Genomic DNA, 27,500 nt, shown 5'->3' on the forward strand with positions numbered 1-27,500 from the left:
CGTTTCTATCAGTTTGGTTCATTTTGTACTTGCAAAAGTAATTGCTGAGATTTGGGGACACAAAAACCTGTTGATATCCAAGTCTTCCATAAGGTGTGTTTCGCCGTCCAGACAGAAATGTGTTTTTTTCTGTTTGGCATGCTTCTCTACATGGAACATGCTGTTTACGTGACCTGTATCACATTCAGAATATTGGTACATTTGGATGTTACCATCCAAAAGTGCTGATACGGAGACATTTTCATCGACCACAGTGGCGACAGACTTGTGTGGCGAAAGAGCACCTTCCAGTTTAACATGTCACCACCTGCTGGTGAGAAGCGGCACCTGTTGAATACGAGTGGCACACAGTTTATCATCTGGCATAGACCAGCGGTACACAAACAGTCAGCAGTGGCACGTTTCAGTAACAACAGGTGTCAATCTTCACCGGACTCATTTAACCGGACTCGAATGCACGCAAAATTCTCAATGCGTCTCAACGTGTCCGCATCCTCAACTTTCTATACTTCTACACATGGCTTCTTTTTCATGAAGGAATACGAGCAGTCAGATAAATATGAACTCTCTTTTTATCTTGAAAGCGCTTTCAGACTACAAGTTGTTTGCCATAAGTCAGTGGACCTGCAGGAGCATATCAAGAATCAGTATATACACCACTAAAAACAAAAGAGGGCACACCATTAGCCGCTTTTAACTCTCAATGTAACTATAAAAACTTGTTTAGTTCATAGGTATAATCACCAATAGGAATGATGGCTAAATGTACAAAAAATAGAACCAATAAACTTGTAATAACCTGAAATGGTCCTTTTGCAAAAAGTCCGTCTGAGCAAATGGCTGCTGCCAACATAAACTGAGCAAGGTGAAAACAACTAGCACTGAGGTTTTAAACATGCCCTTCAGCGCTACCAAAGCTGACTCTGCATTACCCAGAGCCTGGCTCGCCAGTGGAACTGGTGGTGGAAATGACAGCTATGTAAAAAGGTTACGATAATGACAAGGAAAGGTTACAGCAATGATATCAAAGTGCGATGCAGCAGCCGGGTCGTTGCAGTGATTATGGGGTGCGTCTGTCTGACCTAGCCACGGTGGGTCTCTCTCTCTCGCACACATACATACACTTATATGCTGGCCGCCGGCCCAGACGGCGTCACACTGTGGGAGGAAAGAGAGGTTAGAGTCTCCGGTGGATAGTGCGGAGGGGGGTGAGGGAGGAAGAGATGAAGGAGAAGGAGGAAATTAGGGGGGAGAGGATGAGAGAAGAGGGTTGACTGCTAATGAGAGAGACAGATGAGGCCAGCCCAGGGTGGTGCTGAGCCAGAGACCAGCCCACTCTGCTGACCACGCCACAGAGGTCACGGGAAAGACAGGGGGGGGGGGGGGGAAGTAGAGGGGAGGCCAGGACAGCCAAGCAGACTCAGTCCTTTTCACATCTGACCTCAAAAGTCAACGTCTTCTAAAATAGATACAAGTTAGAACCTTAAGTCATTTAAACGGAGTGAAACATCTGAAAATCAGTTTGAACCAGTCCATGTAAAAAGTGGGCCAGGAGTGAAATATGGCCCCATCTTGCAAATTATTTATCAAACGCAAAACAATCAAAAATGTGCAAAACCCCAATGGGGATTGTGTTGGATATGCGGGTCACAGGATAGGATCAGGAAAAACAAGGATCGGAAGTCGATGAGTCAAGGCGGTAATGTGATTGTTAACTATTTTATGTCCGCATAAATGTATCAGGGCGCCAAACCTGAAGCTGCAGATCTAAGCCTATTGCATAGGTGTTCTTCATGCCATTGAGTACCTGTAGTTTTGCGCTCATTAAACATATTTTTCTCACTTTTCTTCATTTGACAGCTCCCTGTCTTCTATTTTGACTTTGGTAAAAAATACCAAAAATGATCTGGTCTCAAATGTGAAGATTTCTTCTGCCCTTCACTATTCTGTATCTTTCTTAATTGAATATATTTGGGGTTTTGTGATGGTTGGTTGGACAAAAACACACAATGTCAAGTGTCTGGAGAAAGCTGCTGGTCAACTCCTTGCTTTGGGGGAATTAAAGAATACATATATTTCTAAGATACATATATCATTTTTTTTCAAGCCCTCTAAAATTACTTAGAGGCCTACAAACTCCTTCAAGGAACAACTCACTGCATCCCGTTAGCGAGTGTGCGCGAGAGAGAGAGAGCAAGAGAAAAAATAAATGCTACAACTCCTCAAGACCAAGCTCCTGTGTCGTGCTTGCCACATGCTGATTAAAGTGAAGTCAGCGACAACTTCGGCTCAGCCAATGCTGGGATTTGTGTGTGCTAGCGATTAGCACTAGCGCCTGTTATTAGCTAAAGAGATTCACAGGCTAATTGAGAGTTTAAAAGCTACTCTTTACGAATACTCCTCGCCAGTCTACAGAGCCAGAGAACGTTGGTTTAACAGGAGGGGGTGGGGCGGGGGGTGGCTGATGAGGACAACTGGCTCCATATGTGTCACCTGCCTCCAGATCAGCCTGTAGAGGGCAGCCGCAATGCATATAACGCCATATGTACCTGGACCCATCAACAACAAGACTTAATACCATAGACATTGGTTTTCAGCTGGTTCGCGGGGTTAAGTTACTCTTGACTTAAGTTACAAGTCTCTCGTGTGTTGTGAGTGTAATCAATGTTCATTTGTGCATGTGTGTGTATGGATGTAAGGACAGAGGGAGTGTGACGTGGCAGTGGGCGCTGTCACACTCTGGTTCTGCAGCATGACTCATTCTGCCAGCTCATAGCAGAGCTCTACCACACGCACACCCATTACCGTCACCCAAGCAAAGGGCCTCACACAGAGGATGATAAGAGCTGACGACAAACATAAAATAGGTTTAAAACATGCACACATACTTGTGCAGGACTTGATACCCTGTGTGAATGCAATCACACAGGGGAAGGATGACACGCTCATGCTCACTCTTAACATCCAGCTGCGACAGGTCACACTTTTGGTGGCCACATGCTTACTGACACGCCCACTTCTCTGTGTATGTACGTGACCAAGTGTCATGTGTGTGCACATGTGTATTATGCTTGTGCACATCCTCATTTCAACTTCCCCTCCCAGCCTACCGAGATGCATTCCCCCTCAGACAACTTTGATCTGTGAGTTTGTTTGATCTCAGAAGTTTGGATATTTCAGAAGTTATTGAGAAGTAAATCATATGAATTCAAGTGGGTATGGTAGTAGATTGAGAGGGCAGATGGCGTCTGATTCACTTCCTCAGTGGAAGTGACTCAGTCAATGATTATTATGTCAGCAAAGTGGTTACGTAGTGCTCCTATACAATCGCTATGAATGGTAAATGGACTTTTACTCAAAGCGCTGTCACACTACATGTCATTCACCCATGCACACCCATTCATACACTGATGCTACCATGCACGGGGCCACCTGCCCATCATTCATACACCGCAGGCACAGCCTCCGACATGTGTGAAAATTTGGGGTAAGAGTCTTCCCAAAGGACAAATCGACATGTACCAGCGTACTCGTAGTGGATCTTCTGATTGAAGGACGAGCCGCTCTACCACTGAGGCACAGTCGGTGGGCTGACCTATAAGGTGGACCAGCTGTTCCCCTTTAAACAGAAAGCTGCTCCTTGCTTTTTCCTCTAATCCTTTTAATTTTCAATATTTCTTTCATGTGTAACAGAGCATCAATCTGTCAAAATTCGTATTGTCAGTTAAACAATACATTGTTAACATCCCTACTACAAACAACGCTCTGTTTGTATCAGGGAATACACAATGTTGAATGTTTAAATGTCAGCAACAGCATCATGTTGCATATGTACATTTGTTCTAGTCAGACAGTGGAGCATCCCGAATCAAGAGCAAACAGAGCTCCTTATTAGGGAGCAGGATTTGTTGGCTCCGTGCTAGGTGATGCAGTGAGCAGAGATGTTGTCGTTCAGCTAAAGACCCTGGGTTCAAGTCCCGATCACCAGCCGCATTGAGTGTAGTTTAATTAGAATCCGCAGAGCTGCTCTGTAGCCCATTCTGTTCATTGGACTCCCGGTATGACATTACACTGGGTTTCCTCGCTTTGGTGATGCCTGATGTGCTGATTTGCAATAAGAGGCATGAAGTGGAATATGTCATGGTGGCTAAATATTCATCAAGGCAAAAGGCCTTTTTTACATATTTGTAATGCTATTAAGAAGGAAAAATAAGACATCACAGATGAGCATGTAAGAATGCAAAGAGAAAACTGTAGTCCTGTGTTTCTTCAGGACATGACTGATAATAGGAACTTGAAAGTGTGGTATGTTTAGCAGCAAACAGCTACTTTTGACTTTTTGACAGCCAAGCTAGATGTTCTGTGACCCTGTGCATATACTGTAGGTACAGCTGTGCTTTGAGATTAATACCACAGGCAGCGTGCTAACAATGACAATGGTAACATGCTGATGTTTAGCAATTATCGTTTGCCATGTTCACCATCTTATTTCAGCGTGTTGGTACGCTACTAACATTTGCTAATTAGCAGTAAACACAGAGCACATTTGAGGCTGGCGGGAATGTCATTAGATAGATAGATACTTTATTTCAGACTCAGGGTCCATAGAGACAAATACATAAAAAGACAGACACAAACAATAAAAGTACATAGGCCTAGCAATGCCTTACAAAGAGACAGCTGTACCAATGTCGCCACAGCTGGGACTGGTAGCGTGTGGTGCTAAACCTTATGTTGGTTAAAACAAGTATGGTCTAATTTTTAGAATCATTCAGTCGACAAATGAATTTATACATGAGATTTCTTATCAGTTTGGAAAGTGTTGACTCGTGCAGCCACAAACATTTCACTAGCACTACTCCATCTCGGCCTCTTTAACAGTATTCTCATGGCGTCATTGTACGCTATAATAATTGATATCTTCTGGGTCCAGGCTACAAGGCTAATGACACCAATGACTCTCTCCAGGAAAAGTCGGGGCCCTGTATGCAGCTAGCCGCTTCAATTCCTGTCTTGCAAGTTTATAGAAAAAGAAAGGTGAGGCTGCGAAGAAACAATAGTAAACATGCAAACTTATCAAACTTAGCATACATTCCTCGTCAGCCTGTCCAAATAAATTGGGCAAAGAAAGCTTTAACCACATTAAACTTAGCTTTATTAAATGTCAGGTCTCTGTCAGGAAAAACATTTTTAATCAATGATTTTATTGTTGGGCACAAACTGGACATTTTGTTTTTAACTGAAACTTGGTTAAATCGAGATAACAGTGCAGCTGTTCTTATTGAATCAACACCTCACAACTTCAGTTTCATGAGTGAAACAAGAGCGCATAAGAAAGGAGGTGGAGTTGCTGTTTTATTGAATGATTCTCTTCAATGCAAGCAGATGCCCTTTGGTCATTTTAGTTCTTTTGAATATGTGGCTCTGAATTCCACTCAAGCTTTATTCCTAAACATTTACAGACCGCATAAATACTGTGAAACCTTCTTTGATGAGTTTACTGAACTGCTGTCTGTAATCTGTATTGATTTTGACTGTGTTGTTATTGTTGGTGATTTTAATATCCATGTTGATAATCCCCAGGACAGAGAGTCTATAGAACTATGTGGTGTCCTTGATAACTATGATCTGACTCAGCATGTGACAGGACCCACCCACAACAGGGGGTACACTCTGGACCTAATCATCACCAAAGGTGTAAACATTTCCAAGGTTACTGTGACTGATGTTGCACTCTCTGATCATTTCTGTGTTTTCTTTGACAGTGCAATCTCCTTGCACACAAATGTCCAAACCAAGGTTGTGACAAAGCGTTACATCTCTGAAAACACCAGTGAAGTATTTATTCAGAAGTTCTCCTCCACACCAGCCCTCTCTTGCCTCTCAGTCAATGAGCTTGTAGATGGCTTCAATTTTAAAGTTAAAAATATTATTGATGCCATTGCACCCACTAAAGTGAAGGTTGTCTCGGGTAAGCAAAGATCTCCTTGGAGAAATGCTACGCTGGTCAAAATAGAGAAACGAGAGTGTCGGAAAGCTGAGCGCAGGTGGCGAAAAACTAATCTCCAGGTTCACTGTGACATCTATAAAGAGAGACTTCGCAATTATAATTTGGAACTTAGAAATGCAAGGCAGTCATTCTTCTCCGACATCATAACCAAAAACAAGAACAATACACGCGCCTTATTTGCTACCGTCGACAGGCTAACAAACCCTCCAGTGTCTGTAGCTGCTGAGCTCCAATCCACCTGGGCATGCAATCAATTTGCCTCCTTTTTTACTGACAAAATTCAGAAAATTAGACAAGCAGTCAGTGCCTCCACACCAACCACAGGATATGTGTTGTCCCGATCTCTGAATAACATCCATTCAAATATCATGACACAATTTCATTCAATCGACTGTAGAAGCCTAGAAGACATTATACAACATCTGAAGTCATCCTCCTGCTGCTTGGATATTCTACCAACACACTTTTCAAAAATATTTCAAACTGCATGACCACTGATCTTTTACAAATTGTAAACACATCCCTTCTCTCAGGTGCCTTCCCACAAGCCCTAAAAACTGCAGTTATTAAACCGCTCCTAAAGAAGGCTAGTTTAGACTCCGCAACGATGAAAAATTATAGGCCAATATCAAACCTCCCATTTTTAAGTAAAATAATTGAAAAAGCGGTTTTCCAACAGCTGACCAACTTCTTGGCCGTAAATAACTGCTTTGATGTTTTCCAGTCAGGCTTTCGACAGCACCACAGCACTGAAACTGCTCTTGTTAAGGTTTTCAACGACATCCACTTAAACATAGACAATGGCAGAAGTTCAGTCTTAGTGTTACTGGATCTCAGTGCTGCATTCGACACAGTCGACCATGCCATACTCCTAGAAAGACAAAAAATCTGGGTGGGACTCTCTGGCACAGCACTTAACTGGTTTGAATCCTACTTGAAGGACCGAGAATACTTTGTGTCTGTGGCTGATTACACATCGGAGCTGACTAAAATGACATGTGGTGTTCCCCAAGGTTCAATACTGGGGCCTCTTCTGTTCAACATCTACATGCTTCCACTAACTCAGATTATGGAAAACAACAAAGTGTGTTATCATAATTATGCAGACGACACACAAATCTACATAACTATGTCACCAGGGGACTATAATCCCATACAAGGGCTGGGTAACTGCATTGAACAAACCAACAACTGGATGTGCCAGAATTTTCTTCAATTAAACAAAGATAAAACAGAAGTAATTATTTTTGGTACCAAGGATGAACAATTGAAAATCACCGCTCAGCTTCAGTCACTGTTGTTAAAACCCACAAACCAAGCCAGAAATCTAGGTGTAGTTATGGATTCAGATCTCAACCTGAACAGCCATATCAAGAAAATTACAAAATCAGCCTACTATCACCTGAAGAATATATCAAGGATTAGAGGACTTATGTCTCAACAGGATTTGGAAAAACTTGTCCACGCATTTATCTTCAGCAGACTGGACTACTGTAATGGTGTGTTTACAGGTCTCTGTAAAAAGTCCGTCAGAAAGCTGCAGCTGATTCAGAACGCTGCAGCTCGAGTCCTCACTAAGACCAGGAGGGTGGATCATATCACCCCAGTTCTGATGTCTTTGCACTGGCTTCCTGTCCAACAAATAATTGACTTTAAAATCCTACTGTTGGTTTACAAAGCACTGAATGGTTTAGGGCCAAAATACATCTCTGATCTGCTGCTACCTTATGAACCATCCCGACCCCTCAGGTCGTCTGGGACCGGTCTACTATCTGTTCCCAGAGTCAGAACTAAACATGGAGAAGCAGCGTTCAGTTTTTCTGCTCCACATATCTGGAACAAAGTCCCAGAAAGCTGCAGGTCTGCTGAGACCCTCAGCTCATTTAAATCAAGATTGAAGACTTTTCTGTTTGCTGCTGCCTTTAATTGAAACACACTCAATTAATATATTAATCAATTTCCTGCATTTTACTACTGTATTTTATTTCTTACACTGTTCTTAATTGCTGTTAAATCTCCTTTTCTTGTGCCTTATGTTTTGATGCTTTTAATGGTTTTAAAAGGACTGCACAATATATTGCCATTTCCTCCGGGACCGAGTTCGTGCAAGGCATACACTATAAAACGCAGATCGGCAGAGATCTTTTCCAGACGTGGTTTGTGTGCGAGTAATTGCAGAATTGCGGCAGTGTATGGTTGATTGCGTGTAGGGTAATGTCTCAGGGAGACATCAATTATTGTTTCAATGTATGTTTTAAATCTCCTTTACTTTTTACTACTGCATTTTATTTCTTACACTGTTTCTTTAATTGTTTTTAAATCTCCTTTTCTTTTGCCTTATGTTTTGATGCTTTTAATGGTTTTATGTGAAGCACTTTGAATTACCTTGTTGTTGAAATGTGCTATACAAATAAACTTGCCTTGCCTTGCTACTTGAAGTCTCTGTAAACTCTTTGTTTTGTAGTTTGACCACAAGTGTGCAGTGTAGAGTGGAGTACAATATGCTCTAAACAGAGACATCTTCACTCCATCTGTACACAGACCAAACTTGCGTGAGAGACTGTTTAGGTTTGGAAACATTTGGTAATAAACTAAAGTATATAATAACGAGAGGGGGTCTCTCCAAGAGCACAGAGTAAAAATAATGCATGTATCCGTCCTGTGATTTGGGTACGCATTATATATAAATGCATATTTCCACCTGGAGTTGGAGGAGAAATGGCAGCTTGTTGTTGTTGCTGCTAACCAGAGGACCCTTAAGCAAATGTCAAAAGAATTTGCTTTTTTTGTCATCTAGTGATGCACACAAGCCGCCGACATTAATGTTTCATTTAATACGAACAATCAAGAAGTCAATCAAGGAATCTAATCAGACGCGTGTAGGGACCCGAACCCACGGTAGCTCTCTCCACATTCCCAAAGTCAAATGTGAGCGTGTGCGCTCGGGGCCAGCTGAAGCCCTCCTCTGCCTCCACATGTCTCACGCACATAACGCTGCCTTCTCTCTCAGTCTGTGCTCGTCACTCCTTGACATCCCTCCTGTAGGCCTGCGTTACCTCTCTGGCTCACTCCTTTCTTACTGCCTCTTGCTCCAGGGAGCCACCCACACCAATTGGCAGACCGCGTATGATCAACTGACACACACACAAGTCCCATGCATAATACATGGGCACAGCAGGAGAAAAGAACTTGTGAGCCGAGTGGATCCCCACCTCTCCATCGCTCCACTCCTCCTCTCCTCTTTTCCCCTCCCTCCATCACACTGTCTGCTGTGCATATGTTTTAAATAATAACTGTCTCTCAGGGTCATTTGTGGGTCAGAAGTTATGACGGAGGGAGCGCATGATGGCTGGAGAGATAGATGGCAGCTAGAAAGGGAATGAGGCGGGACTGCACAGTCACAGAGAAAGACGGGCCTCTTTATGCTTGACAAAAGAATAGGAGGAACGGAACATGAGGAGAAAAGGAGACGAATGGTTCACTGTTTTCAGTCGGCTGAGGCATCATCACCTGGCAGTTTCAGTAGAGACGGTAACTGTACCGGCCAACTACCAAAAGGTGCAAGCATGCTGCCGAAACCACAGGATGTTAAACTGTAGTAAACCAACGCTGGATTTGTCGTTTACCTCCAGAAAGAGAAGAAATGTTCTCTGAAAGCAGCTGCTGCACTAAAACAATACTCAGCATTATCTTTACCAGTGTGCCAATCAAGTTTTTCTTTTTGGCCCCGATTTCAATCTGACTCACCTGCACAGCAGCCACCCCACACTAGACTCCTAGTAAGGCCTTCGTGTCATGAAAGGAGTTTCACCATAACAGTTTAGTGCCCTTAATGTCCAAACATTGACAATAACCATCTTTGTATACAGTAAAAGAAAAAACAAGGTGGGCATGCTGGTCATACAGTAGCTCAGTGATAGATAAGTCGAAACACAGTAACTGCAAACAACAACAGAGCGTCTCTCCATTCTGCTGCTGACAGCGCTGTTGAAACAGCGTTGTAGCAGGTTTAAGCTTAGGAAAGAATTCGAGGCCAGATCAAGTTTGTCAAAATGTGTACCCTGCCACGCTCTGTGTTCAAAGAGGCAGTGGTAAAAAAAAGGCCGAAGACGGCATGAGGTCCGATTCGAGGGCTCCTCGACTGATCATTTGAATCATCTATGTTTTGGGACCAGCATTCATTTTGTCTCAGTGAATAGAATAAAAGCGTGTGGAAATATCTGTGCGTCGTTCCTGGGGAATATTGTCATTGTTCTCGTGTATAACTGCATTTGTTTTGAAAGTTTATTGTTTTTGTGAATTGCACTAAGTTGCATGTTGTAGTCAATTTCTCTCATACATACGATTTGCCTTAAATATGCTGTCGACAAAACACACTCACTTGTTGTGGAGTTTTCAACCATATTACACTTTCCTCATGAGGAGATGAAGAAAGCTCAGTTGTCATGAAACTGTAAAGGTTGAGAATAGTGAAAACACTGAACATGACAACCAAGCAAAACTCATGTGCTGATGCACACCGTGAGATCAGGTTCAGCTCGCAGCCCTCGCTCTGTACTGCCATCATACAGCATTAATGCTGAGAACGGTGTCCAGACCGGCAGTGGGGGTGTAGCAACCAACCCTCAGGGTCCCCTAACAGGTAAACACCGTTAGCTCTGCCAGTGCTGTTGTTGGCACGGTTAGCTGCGAGCCGGCGGCTCAGCCAGCTAGAGCCGTAGGAAGGCAATGAAAATGCCTCCAATCTCTTATTAAGCACCTTTAAAGCTCTGGTACAAGCTCAGAAGTGGACCTTGAGAGGAGGTGGTTTTGTCAACAGCAGTTTCCAGGGTCAGGAGTGAACTATCAATCTGCTAGGTTGTTCTAACTGCATGCAAATCATGAAAAAATAAATGAGCAAAAATGAGCACCAAAGCTAAAAAATGATGAGTACACTACAACAACGAAGGCACAGTTAATGATGCTCTGGGCCTCGGAGGTGAACATGAAGGAACTAACGGTAGCCATGCACAGGTGGTGCAGTGAGTGACTTACGATGAGACGTTTGAGGCCCGTGAAGGACTGTTCCACAGAGTTGGCGGTGAGGACCTGACGCTTCATCGCTGCCGGTTCTCCCAGAAAACGAAGCATCAAGTCTTTGACGGCGTCACCCTGCAGCAAAACACACACACATGCAGTCAACATCATGCAAAAGCCCTGAATAGAGAGTTGTGCTGGTGTTTACACTAACAACCTGAATACTACCTGCAGGATTTTAAAAATATCAGATCAGTATTTACTCTACATTACACCTCTAAGACCCAACATTAGTCTTTCAGAGGCTGTATCTCAGTCTAAAAGCTAGAACTAGAGTGGGCTCCTCTTTACATACAACTGGAAAGCTGAGACTGTTGTGGAACCAAAAGGTCTGACTGTATTCATGTGTGGTGATGATAGGCCCCTTACTAGCCATTACATTGTAGTTAGATCATATTTTGAAACTTGTTACTATGAATTGAACACAGCCTCATGAAACTTTACAACCACAAACTAGAGACCGAGCACATTCGAGGATGAATGGCTTTCCTAAGTAAGAGGGTTTCTGAGCAGTCTCCTGAACAGAGGTACTTGCCACCCAGTCGCCGAAAAATGCAATTATCTTAAATGTTTTAGAAACCAAATCGCAGCATGACTTTTTCTATGGTGTTCAACAAGGTCTTCTTGGTGTCTTAATGTGGTAATTTGATCACTTCTGTCTAATCTTAAATATGGTCAAACATTTTTAATTTAGCAGCAAATCTGTGTAACAAATTGTATCAACCCAAAAACTGCTGCCATACCACATAAGACATAAGGTAGCATGGGAATGGCCATTATTTACTTTAACACATTCACAATTATTTTTAATTAATGTTAATTAATTCATTTTGAATTCTGATTTATGACTAGAACAACTTGACATTCAGTGCTGAGCTGCATCTCAAATGCATCTTCAGGTTCCCAGCCTTCAGATTACTTTTATCACCTTTGCCCGTCAGAAAGACAAAAACAGGACTACGTGGCTCCCATTAAATGAAGTGGATTGGGGGGAAACGGACTGGATCTGGATATCCATAGATTTGGACAGAATGACAATCAGTTTAACAATATTGAGCCCAAACAGGAACAGAACAAATAACAGACTTCAGAAAATGCTTCCGTTAATCCAGCTTTAGAGTGGATCTTATTTGTTTGCTGAAAACTGGCTCTTGGTGGGTAAAAACACACCAAGATGAAGGGGGGGACCTTGATTTTTATTCATCTATTCAAGCAGGCATTCAAACACACTGAGGGCATAATGAACACAATATAAGCTGGGAGGTGGACGTACAACATAAGATTCAATTGAATAAATAAGTGAATTGATGTTTCATCAGGGTTGTTATTACGGATAAACGTTGCTGTTGAAGGAGCTCAGAGGAGGTTTGTGAGACGTCAACATGATATGGTGACACATGAGCCAAGGAAAGGTGCCTGTCTATCTACATGTGCTTATAGACAAGTGACACGGCATCTGTTGTGCCAGAGCAGTCCTGACTGAAGCCAGTCATTCTGGGATAGATACAAGAACATTGTACAATGTTAATCATGTTTAAACTAATGAGCACACAATGATCACGGTGAAGCCTGAGGCCACTCTATTTCTATGCTAATAAATGTCTTGCCATAATACGTAGATTATAGGCGAGCTTTTAATGTATCGCTGCAATCTTTAAAACAATGCAGAAAATAACCCAGATACATATGCTCAGGTTCCATCTTCTCCAATGGGACGATTTGCTGCTTTCCTCTCTCTTTATATAAATTGAAATCAAATTGTTCTGGGTTTTGGACGGTTGGTTGAAGCAAAAAAAGCATGATCGCGACTGAAAATAATCATTAGTTGCAGCCTTCAATGTAATAGTAATGATAACAATTCCCGTTTCAGAAATACAACAAATCAATGTAAGAAACATCTTTTATTTAATGAACACAATTCTGAAAATCATTATGTATAATTCGTAACTAAATAAAGGCCCTGTTTTAGCAGTATGCATGCTCCTGATTTGTCCAATGATTTAGTTCTGCACTTCCACAAAGTGAATATTAAAATGGTCCAACACAAAGCAGCAGAGGCATCCGGACTTTCTGTCGCTGGTGTGGGTAAAACCCCACAAACACTGGATCCTACATTACCCATCATGCAACTCAATTTGACGTGTTTGGGTTTGTATGCATCTTTAAGCTGACATTTAGTTAGACGCTGTTATTATTTATGACTGTACCTCAGCAGCCTCCCACTCAAGCTAGCCATCCATCAGCAGCCACGAACTGTCTGTTAGTAGCATCATTTACAGATTTACCACACCACAATGAATATTCACTATTCATTTTTGCCTCAAATCTCAGTGTGAAAGCCTCAGTTAACCAACTACACCACAGCCTTTCTGCATTTTTCCCATTTCTCTCCTTAAGTGACATGGCAGTTATTTTCCACCTTGAATGAATGACACTTGTTGACGTGATGCCGGTGTGGTCAGCGACTTTCAAACTCCACAAATCCCGTCTGTAATGCATGCTTTTGGTTTAAAATGTCTGGTCTCAAGACTCAAACAACTGTTACCACAGTACTATAGTACTATGATGAGTAAAGTGAACTTCAGGTGTTAACTCTGGTTGATTCCCCTTTAAAAAAAAGGCATCCATCGCCAACATATATCACTATTTTGAATGACATCCCAGAGCTATCTAAAGACATACGTTTATGATAAGCATTTTACTGCCTAGGTGCTTATCCTACCTGAAGGTTGTCGAACTTGAGTCCAGGCATGGTGAGTCTGTTGGTCTCTACGTAGGCTGGGCTGTACTGCTGGGTGGCCACAGAGATCAACACCTTCCTGGTCTCCTCAGATGGCAGCCAGGCATCATGGCGCCTGTCTACCTCGCTCAGGCTCAGCGCCGTCGCAAATGGGTCATCGCTGCCCGAGAACACGGCCTGGAGCTGGTTGAAGGGCTGCGGCTGAGTGGCCGGGGTGGCGGCTTGAGTTGGAGCTGGAGCTGCCTGGGGTGGAGGAAGTTGGGCCTTGTCGGTAGATTCCATAGGGGCAGGGCCAAACACTGAACTAGGGGTGGGAGCACCAGAGTCCAGAGGTCCTCCAGGGGTGGAGATGGTGGAGGAGGTCGAAGAGAGCTGGCGCTCAGGGGTGTGGGCTACGGCTACTGGGCCGGGAGGGATCTCAGCATTTGGGTTTGAAACGGAGATGAAGGAGGAGGGGACGGTAAAGGAATCGAAGAAGTCGGAAGCTGGGTTGACCTGTCCATTGTCAGTAAAGAACTTACTGAGGCTGGGGCTGGGCTGACACACGAGGGGGGCCGTCAGCTTGCTGGGGGTCACTGCCTCACTGCCTCCACCACCACTCCCCATGCTGAAGCTGGGGGACTTGACGAGGGTGGGCTGGAAGCCATCAGGCACAAGAGATTTCGGCTGGTTGCTGAATATAGTGCACACTGGCACAGGGTGGTCTTTTGGGCTCGTCCCTTTAGCTTCTTGTGGTGCCGGTTGCCCCCTGTTAAGATCAGATGGGCTCTGTGCGTCACCTTGAAGTGAAACACAGGCTGTGACTTGCTCTTGTGCGTGTGCCTGCTCCTTTGTGTCCTCATCTGCTTTCTCCATAGAACCACCGTGCTCATGTTCCTCCAGTGAAAATGTAATCTCAGTTGTATTCTGTCCGATTTCACTTTGTTGCTCTTTGTCCCCTGATGTCTGCAGTGAATTCTCTTCCTCCTCGACTCCATCCAGAAAGGAGTCCATGGGAGCTACGTCATCCTCCTCACTGTTATTAGCCGAGTCAGAAATCATGACGCTTTCCATCATCTGGTCGTTGAGCTTGTCCATCAGGCTCTCTGAGGGTGTAGCACTGCTGTCCTCCTGGGGGGTAACAAACTCCCTGCTCAAGTCGATGCTGTCTACCTGGGGAACAAGGTCTCTGGAGGGTGTCCGGTTGGTGGTTGGCTCCGGAGGGTCCGAGGCTTCCTTGGTTACGTCTTCCACTGTGATGTCCAACGTGACTGGCCGCTGAGCGGGAGAATCCCCACTATCCATCTTACTGCTCCTGACAATTCAACAAACTAATAAATGAATAAATTACCTTTATGATTTAATATCAACAGTGGCGGACACATATTGTGTGCGTTATTGTACAACACATTATTCTTGAGTCACTTACTGTCATTATAAGTAACGCAGCTTTTACAAGCTCTTATTGTCAGCATTAAGCTAACGTTACGTAAACAGAGAACGTTACACCAAACCTTTGATTCAGGCGTAATGCCCTGTCACGAAGGCTTTTACCCGAGACATCTCTGGGTTGTTGTACTGTTTTGCTAACGTTAATGCTACATTAGCCGGTTTGCTATTGCACGTTAATTTAGCTGAGCAGCTGGTTGACAATGTAAAATAAATGCTTGACTTATAGCTGTCCGCGCTTCATAAAGCACGAGCCATAGCACGGTTTTAAAATATCAACACGCAAAGACAGACAACAAATTACAAACTGAAACACAAACACGATAATGTTTCTTACCTTCCTGCACTGACAGATATAACCCTAGTGCGCATGCGTAACTCCAAAGGAAGCCTACACGTACGGTATTCCAGAGAGGACAAATTTCATGCCACCGATATTTTAGTATTCTTGACTCCATCTACGTACTTTTATAAGCTTACACGATGTTGCACAGCAGTCGTTACGTATTTTAGTCGCACGCTTCTTTTTTCCAGGTTTTAAATCGCGGAAGTGCAGCTACTGACTGTGTTGTGTTGGTTTTGAGCAATACATATTGCAGTAAGATTATTTTTGTAGTGTTTCCTTTTCGCAAGACGACCATCAAAAAACAAAAAAGATTGGAAAGCTCTACCTCTGGCAACAGACTAACGTTAAATAATGGAGGACGACGCTCCTGTTATTTATGGTCTGGAATTCCAGGTAAGATTACTGTCTTTACTATTTAGCTGACTGAAAACCAGCTCTATTCTATTCTGTTTCACTTATTAGCAATTCTTAGCTTTTCTAAACGTTACTCTGTTATTCTGCTAAACGTGCTTATGTGAATTGACAGTGTTGTTATTTTGCATCCAATTTGCAGGCACGAGCGCTTACTGCCCAGACAGCGGAAACTGATGCCATTCGTTTCCTTGTGGGCACACAGTCACTGAAATTTGACAACCAGGTAAGAAAACTCGTTCATGCCAGATATCATAATCATCATGCAATTTAAAGCCGGATTGGAAGGAAGTTGTATTCAACAGGAGGTAGGCCACAGGCACCTTCTATTTATACTACTGCTCATGAATTCTTTCAATTATCTTTGTCTTTTGATGATAATAACATGAACAAGCATCCTGCCGTGACCCTTTCTTATTTGGCAATACACAATGTTGCATCTGCTCACCATACAATATAGAAAATTTGAAATATACATGTAGGTTAAAGGTATAATATGCAACATTTCCTGCCCGTCTGTGCTCCCATGGGTGTGTTGGTCTTAAAATTAGATGGCGCATTGTTGGTGCTTTCTATCTTGAGGCAGCAGAAAGCGTTTGCACCATTGACCAACAAGAACCTGATTCCTGCTGCTTAAAGGGCACATAATTCAGAAATATTGATGTGCCTACAAGTTCACAATAGTCATTTTGAGGGTCAATCACTTCATTTCCTGCATTCTGGTGAATGTTTGTGCACCAATTTATGGTGAAAATGTTTGTATTCATGTTAAGGAAAACACAACCCTTGTCACACACTCAGAGGATCTCCCAACACATGTTTTTTGCTGGTGATGAGTCCACTGCTTTTGTGTGGACACATGCGGGTTGGGAGTGTAACCAAGGCTTAATGCAGCCTCCAGACTCAGCACCCCCCATCAATGGACAGTGAGAAATAGTGAACCGAGTTTCCTCGTAATCAGAACATGAAATCAACATAATCAATATCAATATAAGACAATTCTACTGACAATTCTACTGCTTCGAAACTTCATTCATAACATTGTCATTTGAATTCTAAATTAACATTTAAATGTGCTCAGGGGGCTCAGCTTTTTATTTTGCATGTATATTCCCTGTGGTTAAAGCTGGTATTTCTGCATAGTTGCAGATACAGATTAGGCTACATTAATGTTATTCGTATAACACTATTATTAGATTTAGGTTCCAGTGGTTGCTTCGTAGGATTGAATCTGACTCGTGTCATCCAAACATTTCCACTCCAGATAGTTGTAAATTCCCAAAGTTGAAGGTCATTGAAAAAGGAGGGATGTGATTAACAACATGTTTATCCATCAAGATATTCAGCCTTTCAAAATCTACATTTTCACTGCAGAAAGCCCCTCGCTTCTCCAGTTTGCAGAATCCGCCATTTAAATAGCGATGCGCCAACCTGGCTTTTGGAATGGGTATGGGTGAAGATTGGTTTAATTTAAACACACACTTGTGATTAATTAGGCAAGCGACTAAAAACAACCTCTTTGTCCCTTACTTTTCACCCAGATTATGAGCCCTTTAACCAGCAAAAGTGGATTTGGACACGCCCTGAATGTGCTTGTATTCATTTTAATTATTATCATTTTGAAGTTTCAGAGATGTGATTTTAGTTCATTTTAAGATGCAGTGTAAAAGATACATAAGGGGCTGCTGCACAGGGTTTAAATTGGAGTTCTGTTGTTTTTATTTACTGCAAATGTAGCTGAGAGAAGAGTTTTTTCTTCTGAGCATACAGTAGATATATGATATTTAGATATCAGAAATATAGTCGGATGGAGTAAGCTTTCAGTTGTCTGTAAGCTTCCGTGGGTCATAAGATCTCAAGTAAAAAAAAAAAAGTTTGTCTTTCAAATAAAAAGCCTTTGAAGCATTTAAAATCCGTAAAGATCCGTGTTTAATAATTTGCAGATGATTAAATTATTTTTGGCAGTGGTATAACATGTAGCATAGAGTGAGAGGAGCTAGAGTTACTCAAACAGGATGAAATGCATGAACGAATGAAATAAATAACTTTCTCCAGACAGACTTGTTTTAGAATATGTTAAATGTTAAAAGCATGACCAAATAGCCTCATGCATCACATTTCAGATTTACAATTCAAATCAGAGTCAAAGAGGACTCTTAAGGTTTTGCAAGAGAGCATGACATGGGCCAACATGATGACATGAAGTTGAAGGGGCCAATTTAGATTTAGAAGATAAAAAAACTGAGTTGGAGGAAGTTAAAAACTTTATTTTTGCCCTGAATGCCAAGACCTCAACCTAAGATCCAACAGTTCTGATTTCAGTCATGAGATGTATTTGTGGTCAGCTTTGACTTTTTAAAAGACAATCAGAGAGATGGAGCTATATTGTTTATTCGGGTGTTGTTGCCATACGATGAGTCTTAGTCCTGTGAATCATAAACAGACCCAAAGATCAGGATTCTGTGAGACACTTTTGTTTTTCTGTGGTGTGCAGCATAAATATGTCAGTCCACTCTTTCTCTCCTAACTGATGCTTTTTTATTTTCATAATTGCATGAAGGTCTTCGTCCGTGGTGTTGTGGATTGTCTACGTGTGCTTTGGAGTATTTTGACTGTTGATTAATCTGACAATAGCATTACTGATTCATCAGTTTAGTGCAGAAACAATCAGATTCAAAACAATTATTCAACAAATTACAACAATTTTAATAATCAATGTTGAGAATAAACTGAATATTTTCTGCTTCCAGCCTTTTCAATTTGTATTATTTGCATTATTGATGATTGAATATCTTACTTGGACTAAAGAAGAAGGATGAATCGATGTCACCTGGGGATTTGTTGTTTGGGCTTTTTTTGTGTTTTTTCAGCAGCTACAGACCCAACAATTCATTTAAAAAGAGAATTGACCGAATATTCAATAAACACAGTAATTGTTAGTTGCAGCTTCAAATGAATGACTTGCTTATCACAAGATGTCAGAATATAATACAAAATGCCCGTCAGAATTTCCCATGGCCCAAGTTGACATCATCATTTAGTTTATTTGTCCACAACCCGAAGATATGTGATGTGTGCTAGTAGAAACCAGAGAAGTCTTCACATATGAGATGCTGAGGACTGTGACATGTTTGCTTGATAAAACAACCAAACTGCTGTTGTATTGTATTACTTATTGTATAAAACATCAGGGAACAGTGACAAAGGTTGCATTTGAGGAGTTGGGGCCAGTGATTACTTACAGTTTTTTCTTGAATACTATCAAAATGATATATATTAAAATACTGTAGTTATGGATGAATTTTCTGTCTTTCAGCGCCAAGTGGTTAAACGGTTATCAAAATTGAATGTATTTTGTGTCAACTGATCAATCCAATTTTTTTAGCAGGACTTTGGGACTACAGGTGTAGCTCATTCTGTCCCCGACACGCCCACTGCAACTAAATAGTAGAGCATTTAAGTTGTGTGTTCATGTATTGTTTCTCTGCAAAATTCTGCATGTCTGAGTGTTGTGTGCTTGTAGAAAAAGGGAGAGAGTGGGCTGTGTGTGCATGCATGCACATCTTGCAGAGGTCATTATAGAGACAGATGACAGAAACAGTTGGCTCTAAACGGGGGAGAAATAATTAGCTCTCAGAGAGAGAGAGTGTGTGTATGTGTGTGAGAGAGAGACACACACACAGATTTCTGCCTTGAAAAAAACAAGCCCATTTTTCTGGCAGACCTTGGTGTGAAAGCGGTTTGGCATCGAATACAGACTCCGTTCAATCCAAGGCTTGTGTAGCGAGTCTAATACAGTGCTTGTTGGGAATGGTGACAATGCATCCCAGTCGATCTGTGTGATTTCTTACTCCACTCCGTCAGTAGCTGAACATACTCCTTCTAACACTTTCCCTCCATTCTGGCATTAGCACAGAGCTGAAACACAAGAAAACCAGAAGCTTCTGCAGCTTCAGCCCCAAACGTTTTCTCAAAAGCCTTAAAATACCTTCAACTTTGTGTCATTTCCCCTCATTATCTCTGACTGGACCAACTAATGAATGGAGAGAACGTTCTTTTACTGGGGGAATATTGCCATCTGTGTCCGCCCTAACATTGTCATGCTACTACTACTACTACTTCTCCTATTGCTACCACGACTATGCTAAAATCGAATAGAAAGGTGAAAATGTTCTTCCGTTGGTCTTTATTTAATTGTTTCACGCCAAATCCACACTGTGATCTGTAGCTTTAGCTTCTGTCTTTATATTTTTAACCTGTGTTGGCTGCTGAATCAGTTTGACATCCTGGATAAATCCTTACTGTAGAGTAGAGCCTTCCATCTGCTTGTCTCTGACATTGCTTTTTTCCTTTTTTGACGTTAGTGCGCGGGAGTCTCCCTGTGGTGCTCATGGCTGCCGCTCTGCACTGCCCTCACTGCAGAGCGTTACAGCTGATTACGCCGTCCCGTCCAACAGCGTCATAGCGGAGCATATCGCCCACCCTCCAGGTGAACACTGTTCGCTCTGATAGCACTTTTGTCATTGTTTGCACCGTTCGTGCTGTTAGCACCGTTGGCTGCGAGTCGCTAGCTCAGACATCGCCATGTTGAGAGCCGTGTGGAGGCAATAGATATGCTATCAATTCCATACCGAGCTTCTTTAAACACATCTGCCTTCCAAAGATGTCTGACTTTTCAAGAATAACCCGGCACTAACTCTTACATTTGTCCACTGACTACCAATTTTGAACTTTGGCAACTAAACACAGCCTGCGTCAATATTGTTACATCGTCTAGGCCTCAATCGGACAATCGAGTACTGTTCACGGTGGCACGCCTTAGGTTAGGTGTGTAGAGATGTGAAAGTAGGCAGTCTATTTTAAACTTAAAACTCACTTTGTAAATTCAACAGATTTTCTGTCCCAAATTGTGCGCCGCTTGTACAATTAATTGAGTCAAGACTACAAAGACACGCACAAGACACAATTCTTTGACGTAGATCCAGGAGGCAGTGGGATGCAGTCAGGAGGAGGCTCCAACGGCAGGCTTGTATCCCAACCATAGACTGTATAAGAAGTGGACGTAGTCGTCATGACGTCACCCATTGGTTTGTGGACTGCCGTTCTGAAGCCTTGAGTTCGGCGATTTCGCCATGAACTTCGCCATGAACAGACGTTACCATATTTGGAATAAAGACGTAGAGACACCGCATACGGCTCTGGTAGTGGCAGCAAATGGTTAATCACAAGATAGCCCCGCCCTAAAGCATCCCCTGCTTTATGGTCTATTTGACTCTAAATGGACCATAACTTACTAAATGAACATCATGCTGTATTGAAGTAGACTTGAAACTAGAGATTGAGACCATAAACTCATGTTTATAATGTTTACTGAGGTAATAAATCAAGAGAGAAGTAGAGTCATTTTCTCACAGACTTCTATACAACCAGAGGAGTCGCCCCCTGATGGTCAGTAGAGAGAATTCAGGTTTTAAGACACTTCCACATCGGCTTCACTCGGCAGAACCGGAGGTTGCTGCCTGAGCGCAACAGTTCAGAACAGGCATCAAGACTTTTGCCTTCAGATCTTGTTGGACGACATATTGTTTGAAGAATAGTGGGAATGGATTGCTGGTTCTTATTGCTGGTGTGTTATTTTTCATTCGTGATATGTTGTTTGAAGAATATCTCTCAATGTGACTGATTCTACTGCCCACGTCTACAAACCAACTAATTGCAATAGAGCGTGAGACGACGCAAAATACACTCATCAACGCAGTATTCGAACCACCATTTTGATCCGTTTTTTTTCTTTCTTTAAGGAGGCTCAGTGCGAGCTCTACGGCTCTACTTGTTTCTGGTTTGCAGCATTTATGAAACGTTGGCATGGAAGCGTCTTCCTTTATATTGTAGGTCTACGATTCACGATGTATTCATTGCACTCTAACATTTCTCAAAAAGGAATAGACCCAGTGTGGTATGCAAACCTGCAAGATTGCTGCTATTACAGAATGTAAAGGCCTTTAGTAGGAATGGAGTGCTGTTTCTTATTGCTGATATCTTATTTTTCATTCATATGTTGTTTTACTCAAGTCATGTACTTTGAAAACAATAAGAAAGCAAACCGTAAAATATAAATATCTACTTAACTGACTTGTGCTTTCTTTTCTGATAGTATCATGTCAAAGAGCATTCAAAGCTGTAAAATCTAGAAGGGATCATTATTCATCTTTTGAGGTTATGTTCTGAGACGACCCCACATTTGAGTCGCTTTTATTCATGAAGCTAAGTTTGCTAACAATTGGTTAGCTCGGTCCGTCCAACTTTGAACTGGCAACGTGAGAAATGTTTTTTCGATGGGCATTTCAGCCCTGATGGCTTCTGCTGTTTCCATAAGCCTGCTGGCCTCTCCACCTCCCATTAAGCATAATGCGGGGTGGAAATGTCTCTCTTAACTCGCGGAGCACCTCTCAAATCCCTCAGAGACCAATAGCTGGAATGACAAATAGGAGGGCACGTCGGCGTGGCATTTAAGGCTGCTAACGAGATAAAGCGGCCGCGCTTGGCACCTCTCACCCGCTCGCTACTCCTCCGCCCCGCTTACTGTCATCTGTGCCGGCTAAAGAGCTTTAGCGGAGAGGCCCCTGAAGTGGGGGCCACGAGCCAGCTCGGCTTTATCCCTCCCTCACTCCCTCTTTCCCACTCTCCCGCCTCTTCTCTCCCCTTCCCTGCTTGGATTCCTCCCACCATCGGCACATAATTAAAAGCTCCGGGCTGAGTGCCCAAGTGGCTGAAGGCTATGAGTCACTCCCCAAGCCTGGAAGAATGAGGGATAAATCACCCGGGGGAGGAGGGCCAGAACTTCTCTCTCCCCTCACACCTGGGTTCATTCAGGGGGACCCTATTACTAGGCCCTCCAATTACCCTGTCCTGCCAGCCTGAATTTATTTGTGCCGCTCCCCCACCACCATAAAATTATAACTTTGCCTGATGATTTTTTGCTCGATGCAGTCCAACCCAAGGTTAATAGCCGCCTAGCTGACTTTGAGGAGACTGAAGGATGCCGCCGCTGTGATGCTCTTGTCCTCCTCCTCTTCATGCCCCCTCCTTTCATCCTCTTATTCAGCCTGTAAAAGTAGTACATGGAAGGGGAGTGGAAGTGCCTAGCAGGAGTTATTGTCCAGTGCAACCCCATTAACGGTCCCCCAAGGTGCTGTAAGTGTCTCTCTTATTGGAGAAACTGCCATTAATTGTCTGATCAAACCTTGAGACCCTCACTGTTTTACTGCATTGTAGGCCCTGAACTGCATTCAGTGGAGGGCCCTCATAGAATAGATTTCCATCTAATAAAAATAACTCAGTGAGGAGGAGATTCTATTAACTTCTTATGGATAAAAGTTTAGCCTGTTTGTTGAACTTGTGTGCTGTGACGTCTAGACAGCCGATGTTTTTTCAAGTGCAGCCCAGACTGCATTACACCGGGTCAAGGAAACCTGCCAGTGTTTCTGGTGCCTTACAGTAGTCAAAGTGTAACTCTTCACAAGTTTAACAGTTAAAGGGGACGAATCATGCTCATTTTCACATTCATACTTAAATTTGGGGTTTCCACTAAAATACGTTTCCATGCTTTAACATTCAAAAACCTCTTTATTTTTCCCTTACACTGTCTGTCTGAATATACCTACATTCACCCTCCGTCTCAAACGCTCCGTTTTTCACGCCTGTCTCTTTAAACCCCCCTCCCCGAAAAAGCCCAGTCTACTCTGATGGAGCTTGAGGGAAAGAGAGGGTACCTTCATCACATAAGTAACTGGACAAACGGCAACAGTTATGAAAGAAAGGGTTTCAGTTATAAATCATCAACAGCAAATGTTGATATGTTTTGATGTCAGTCCCTTGGATTTAGACAGCAAGGGGGCTCATTATTACATTTCCCAGCTTGAAACACAAATAAGTAAATCATGTACAATCAGGGACAGCATGTTCTCCACTGAGAGTGACTTCAATGGCCCTTCTAGCTAAATATTTGTGCAAGGTGTCACTCAAGTTTTCTACTCTACCCTATCATTGTTAGTTTTTACACCCACAGCACCTGTTAACGCCACAGGGAATACATCGTTTTGGGATCTTTTCCCTTAAATGGTCCATTAAGACTGCAAAATAAAGGTGAACCCGACTAGGAAATTACATAGTCAGACCGCGTGTGTGCGTGTGTGTGTGTGCGTGTGCGTGTGTGTGTGTGTGTGTGTGTGTGTGTGTGTGTGTGCGCACACAAATCTAATGTGCACTTTCGTCAAACATTTACGGTATATGATCCTTCGTACAGCTGGATGTTGTTTTTATGTGAATTCCTGAAACAGAGATGGATCCACAGGTTTCTTATCGTGGCTGTTAATAGAATTTTCGGCCCTAATTAAACCTTGGCTAAGCCCCGCCCCCCACCCTGCAACTCAGTCAAGCTGCCAGAGCTACCATGGAGCCCACACTGTCACTAACTGCACCATCTGAGGAAATCTTATCTAATCTTTTGAAAAAATAAAAAGTGATTTTAGAGAGAAGCAGACAGAAAGGTCTACAATATGTGTTTAAAGGATTTATCCAGGATGTCAAACTGATTGAGCAGTGAAAACAGGTTGAAAAGAAGCTAAAACAGATCACAGTGTGAAGGTGAACCAACTCATCACCTGGAGATCCAGACAGAAGACAATGAAATAGCTAACGTACTCTGCTAATGTTGGCTCCACATGTTTTTATTGTAGAAACATTTGAGAAACTTATATCTCCTTCCAACCTCTCCAGGTGACCTGTATCACTATTACACAACGTTTAACCATGACGAGCTCCAAATCCACTAAATACAGAAAATTTGAAACCATTTCATGAGAGTTTATGGAGCAGAGCCGGATAGTTGTCGGACCCTGGTCAGAGCTGGCCGATGCTACGCTATGATTGGCCAGTTTGAAGGCGCGTCCCGCAAAAGGTCAATTCCACTTTCTCCCCAATATAGTTATCCACAGATGAAAGGAAAACGACACGGAAGTGAAAAGGCCGACAACGAGAGAGAGAGAGAAGCTAGCCCTCGACAGCTGCTTCTACACTCCTCCCTACTCGAATTGTTCATGATTTCAAAATATATTTAGCACTCTGACAGTGCTACTTTCTAATGTGAGTGCTCATGATTTATTGGGAGAAACCGCGCATCTGTAAAATCAGACATTTATCACCGTCTTATAGCCAGAATGGAAGGAACCTTTGTTTTATAACCACATTTTTCCGCCACTGTGACAATTCTGTATTGTTGCTGCCCTACTCATGACTGTCATACTCATATGCAGATCAAAACATGAGAGCAAGATTATGCGTAGCCATAGTTAAATTATCATCTGCTGCCATCTGGTTTGTTTACAAGAAATATTTTAATGAAGAACCCAATTAAAGCCCTTTTCCCAGCCCCTTTATAGCAGGGCCATTTGTCAAAAAAAATCTAAATAAATTTAATGAGTTTTATCGATTTCCTTTTTGTTCTTCCTTTTTCCTCTCACTCCTCCAACGGAACTCCCATGACTCCTTCTAAAAGTGTCTTAATAATCGCTTTAAAAGGCCAAATCAAGATGAAAAGTCTGCAGCCGTGTGGAGATGACGGGGGGTAAAAAAAGAACCAAAGAGATGCCTGCCTTGAAATTACATTTACTATCATATTAAAAAGAGGAACCTTTTTTCTTTTTTGTTGAGGGAAGGAATCAGAGGAGCAAGCGGAGCTTTGAACTGCGTCTGGTGTGTGTGCGTGTGTGTGTGAGAGTGTGTTTTAACCGTAGCTTCATCCTCAACACATCTCCTGTCGGTCTCTGCTTTTCCTCCAGATCCACATCATTGACTTTGATGACGAGAATAACATCATTAATAAGAATGTCCTCCTGCACCAAGCTGGGGAGATATGGCACATTGGCGCCAGTCCTGCAGATAAGGCTGTGCTTACCACCTGCTATAACAAAAGTGAGTCCTACTGTTTCCTTCTGTCTCTGGCTCCATTCGCTGCCTCTGAGATGTGTATCATCTCTCTCTCTCTCTATCGCTTCTTTCTTTTTTGTTTTTCCATCTTTGACTTCATCTTCCTTTTCTTTTGCTCTTCCTGTTTGTCTCCTCATGTAACGACCTCATGCAGTTTAGCTGAGAATCATAACGTGTAATCTGTCTTCAACAGGTGATCGATAACCGACGGCAGCAATTTAGAAGTCGTGTTTGGACTGCGATAGAATCAATACCAATGTGTGGACATGATGACCCACATGAGGGACAAGGGCAGCGGTTGCAAAGTCACCGTCAGGCAGGAGAAAATCTTTGAAGGTTGCATGCACATCATCCGTGCATGAATGGAATGCGGTCTTCGACTTGCATAACTTCACGGAGACTTCAGTGCTTCATTTACACACAATCGGTGTGTAAAAAAACCAGGTTGTGGCCAAAGGAACAGTTTAGTTGAGACATATCGTTGTTACATTCACATTTTGATACATGACAGTCATTTTCACATGTTTTACTTCAGCAGTGACCAAATTATTACAACAAGAAGAACCATCTTCGAGCACCAATGGTCATGTTTTATTCCAGCACTGCGTTTCTATGTAAAAGCCTCTGGAGCTAACAGAGTACGTTTGCACATTATAAACTAGTGTCGGCACGTCTATGCGATGCTAGCTCCAGTCGGTATACTGAATATATTTAATGATTGTAAGAGGGAATAAAGAGGAACAGTGTTGTTCCTTCATTTCATTGACTTCTGTCTGGATCTCCAGGTGATGAGGTGGTTCACCTTCACACTGATCTGTAGCTTTAGCTTCTGTCTTTATCTTTTCAACCTGTTTTCACTGCTCAGTCAGATTACAGAAGAGTCAATTAGGGCCGAAAGTTGTATTTTCAACCACCAAGTGTCAATTCCAATTCGAGTTTCAGATCTTGCCAGTGGCAACATTTTTCCCAGCATCTGAGATTGCGTCATAGATATAGGAGCAGAGTGCACTGGGGTAGATACCATCTCCCCCCCAGTAACTTCTTCCTTTGCTCCCTCTCTTCTCCCCCGCTGTCTCTCGCTCTCTGTCAGCTCTCCATGCTCGAGTTCACAGGATGACAGCCACTCTGGACGGGCTGAAGCTCAGAAGGCCCACCATGCACTGCTGCGCACACCACACACTCGCACATGGAAAAATATATATACGCATAAACACACACACACAAGCGTGTTTGTATTCCATACTGCCTCCCACCGGCACTCCAGTATGTGAGCAAGCAAAGGCTTTTGTTCAAGATGATTGCTTGCCCACTTACTCCAAGTGCGCGGTTGTCTGAAACCACTCAAGAGCCCGTGGACTCGCACCACGTTGCTTTTTAATTTGACAAATAGGCCCAACGCCAGTGTTTCATAGCCCGACGCCTGCCCACACACTGTCAATATCTACACCAAAAAGAAATTACGCTCTTTGCTCGCTCTTGCTCTCTCGCTCTCTCGCTCTCTC

The 27,500-nt window shown here is 42.8% G+C and overlaps 2 protein-coding genes across 2 annotated transcripts in view; one reads left to right on the forward strand and one right to left on the reverse strand.

Moving 5' to 3' along the window:
• trappc12 (trafficking protein particle complex subunit 12) overlaps positions 1–15,650 on the reverse strand; it is a 46,703-nt gene extending 31,053 nt beyond the window's left edge. The window contains exons 1-3 of the mRNA XM_079287233.1: positions 15,592–15,650; positions 13,809–15,120; positions 11,045–11,161 (exon numbers count right to left, since the gene is read on the reverse strand). Of these exons, the coding sequence (XP_079143359.1) occupies positions 11,045–11,161; positions 13,809–15,120; positions 15,592–15,626 (1,464 nt within the window). The 5' untranslated portion in view covers positions 15,627–15,650. The remainder of the gene's footprint in view (positions 1–11,044; positions 11,162–13,808; positions 15,121–15,591) is intronic.
• Positions 15,651–15,827: 177 nt separating this feature from the next.
• The window catches only part of eipr1 (EARP complex and GARP complex interacting protein 1), a 72,443-nt gene continuing 60,770 nt past the window's right edge, over positions 15,828–27,500 (forward strand). Inside the window, exons 1-3 of the mRNA XM_079287234.1 lie at positions 15,828–15,993; positions 16,154–16,237; positions 25,851–25,983. Of these exons, the coding sequence (XP_079143360.1) occupies positions 15,952–15,993; positions 16,154–16,237; positions 25,851–25,983 (259 nt within the window). The 5' untranslated portion in view covers positions 15,828–15,951. The remainder of the gene's footprint in view (positions 15,994–16,153; positions 16,238–25,850; positions 25,984–27,500) is intronic.

Source organism: Melanostigma gelatinosum (genome assembly GCF_949748355.1).
Source record: "Melanostigma gelatinosum genome assembly, chromosome: 16".
NCBI lineage: Eukaryota > Metazoa > Chordata > Actinopteri > Perciformes > Zoarcidae > Melanostigma > Melanostigma gelatinosum.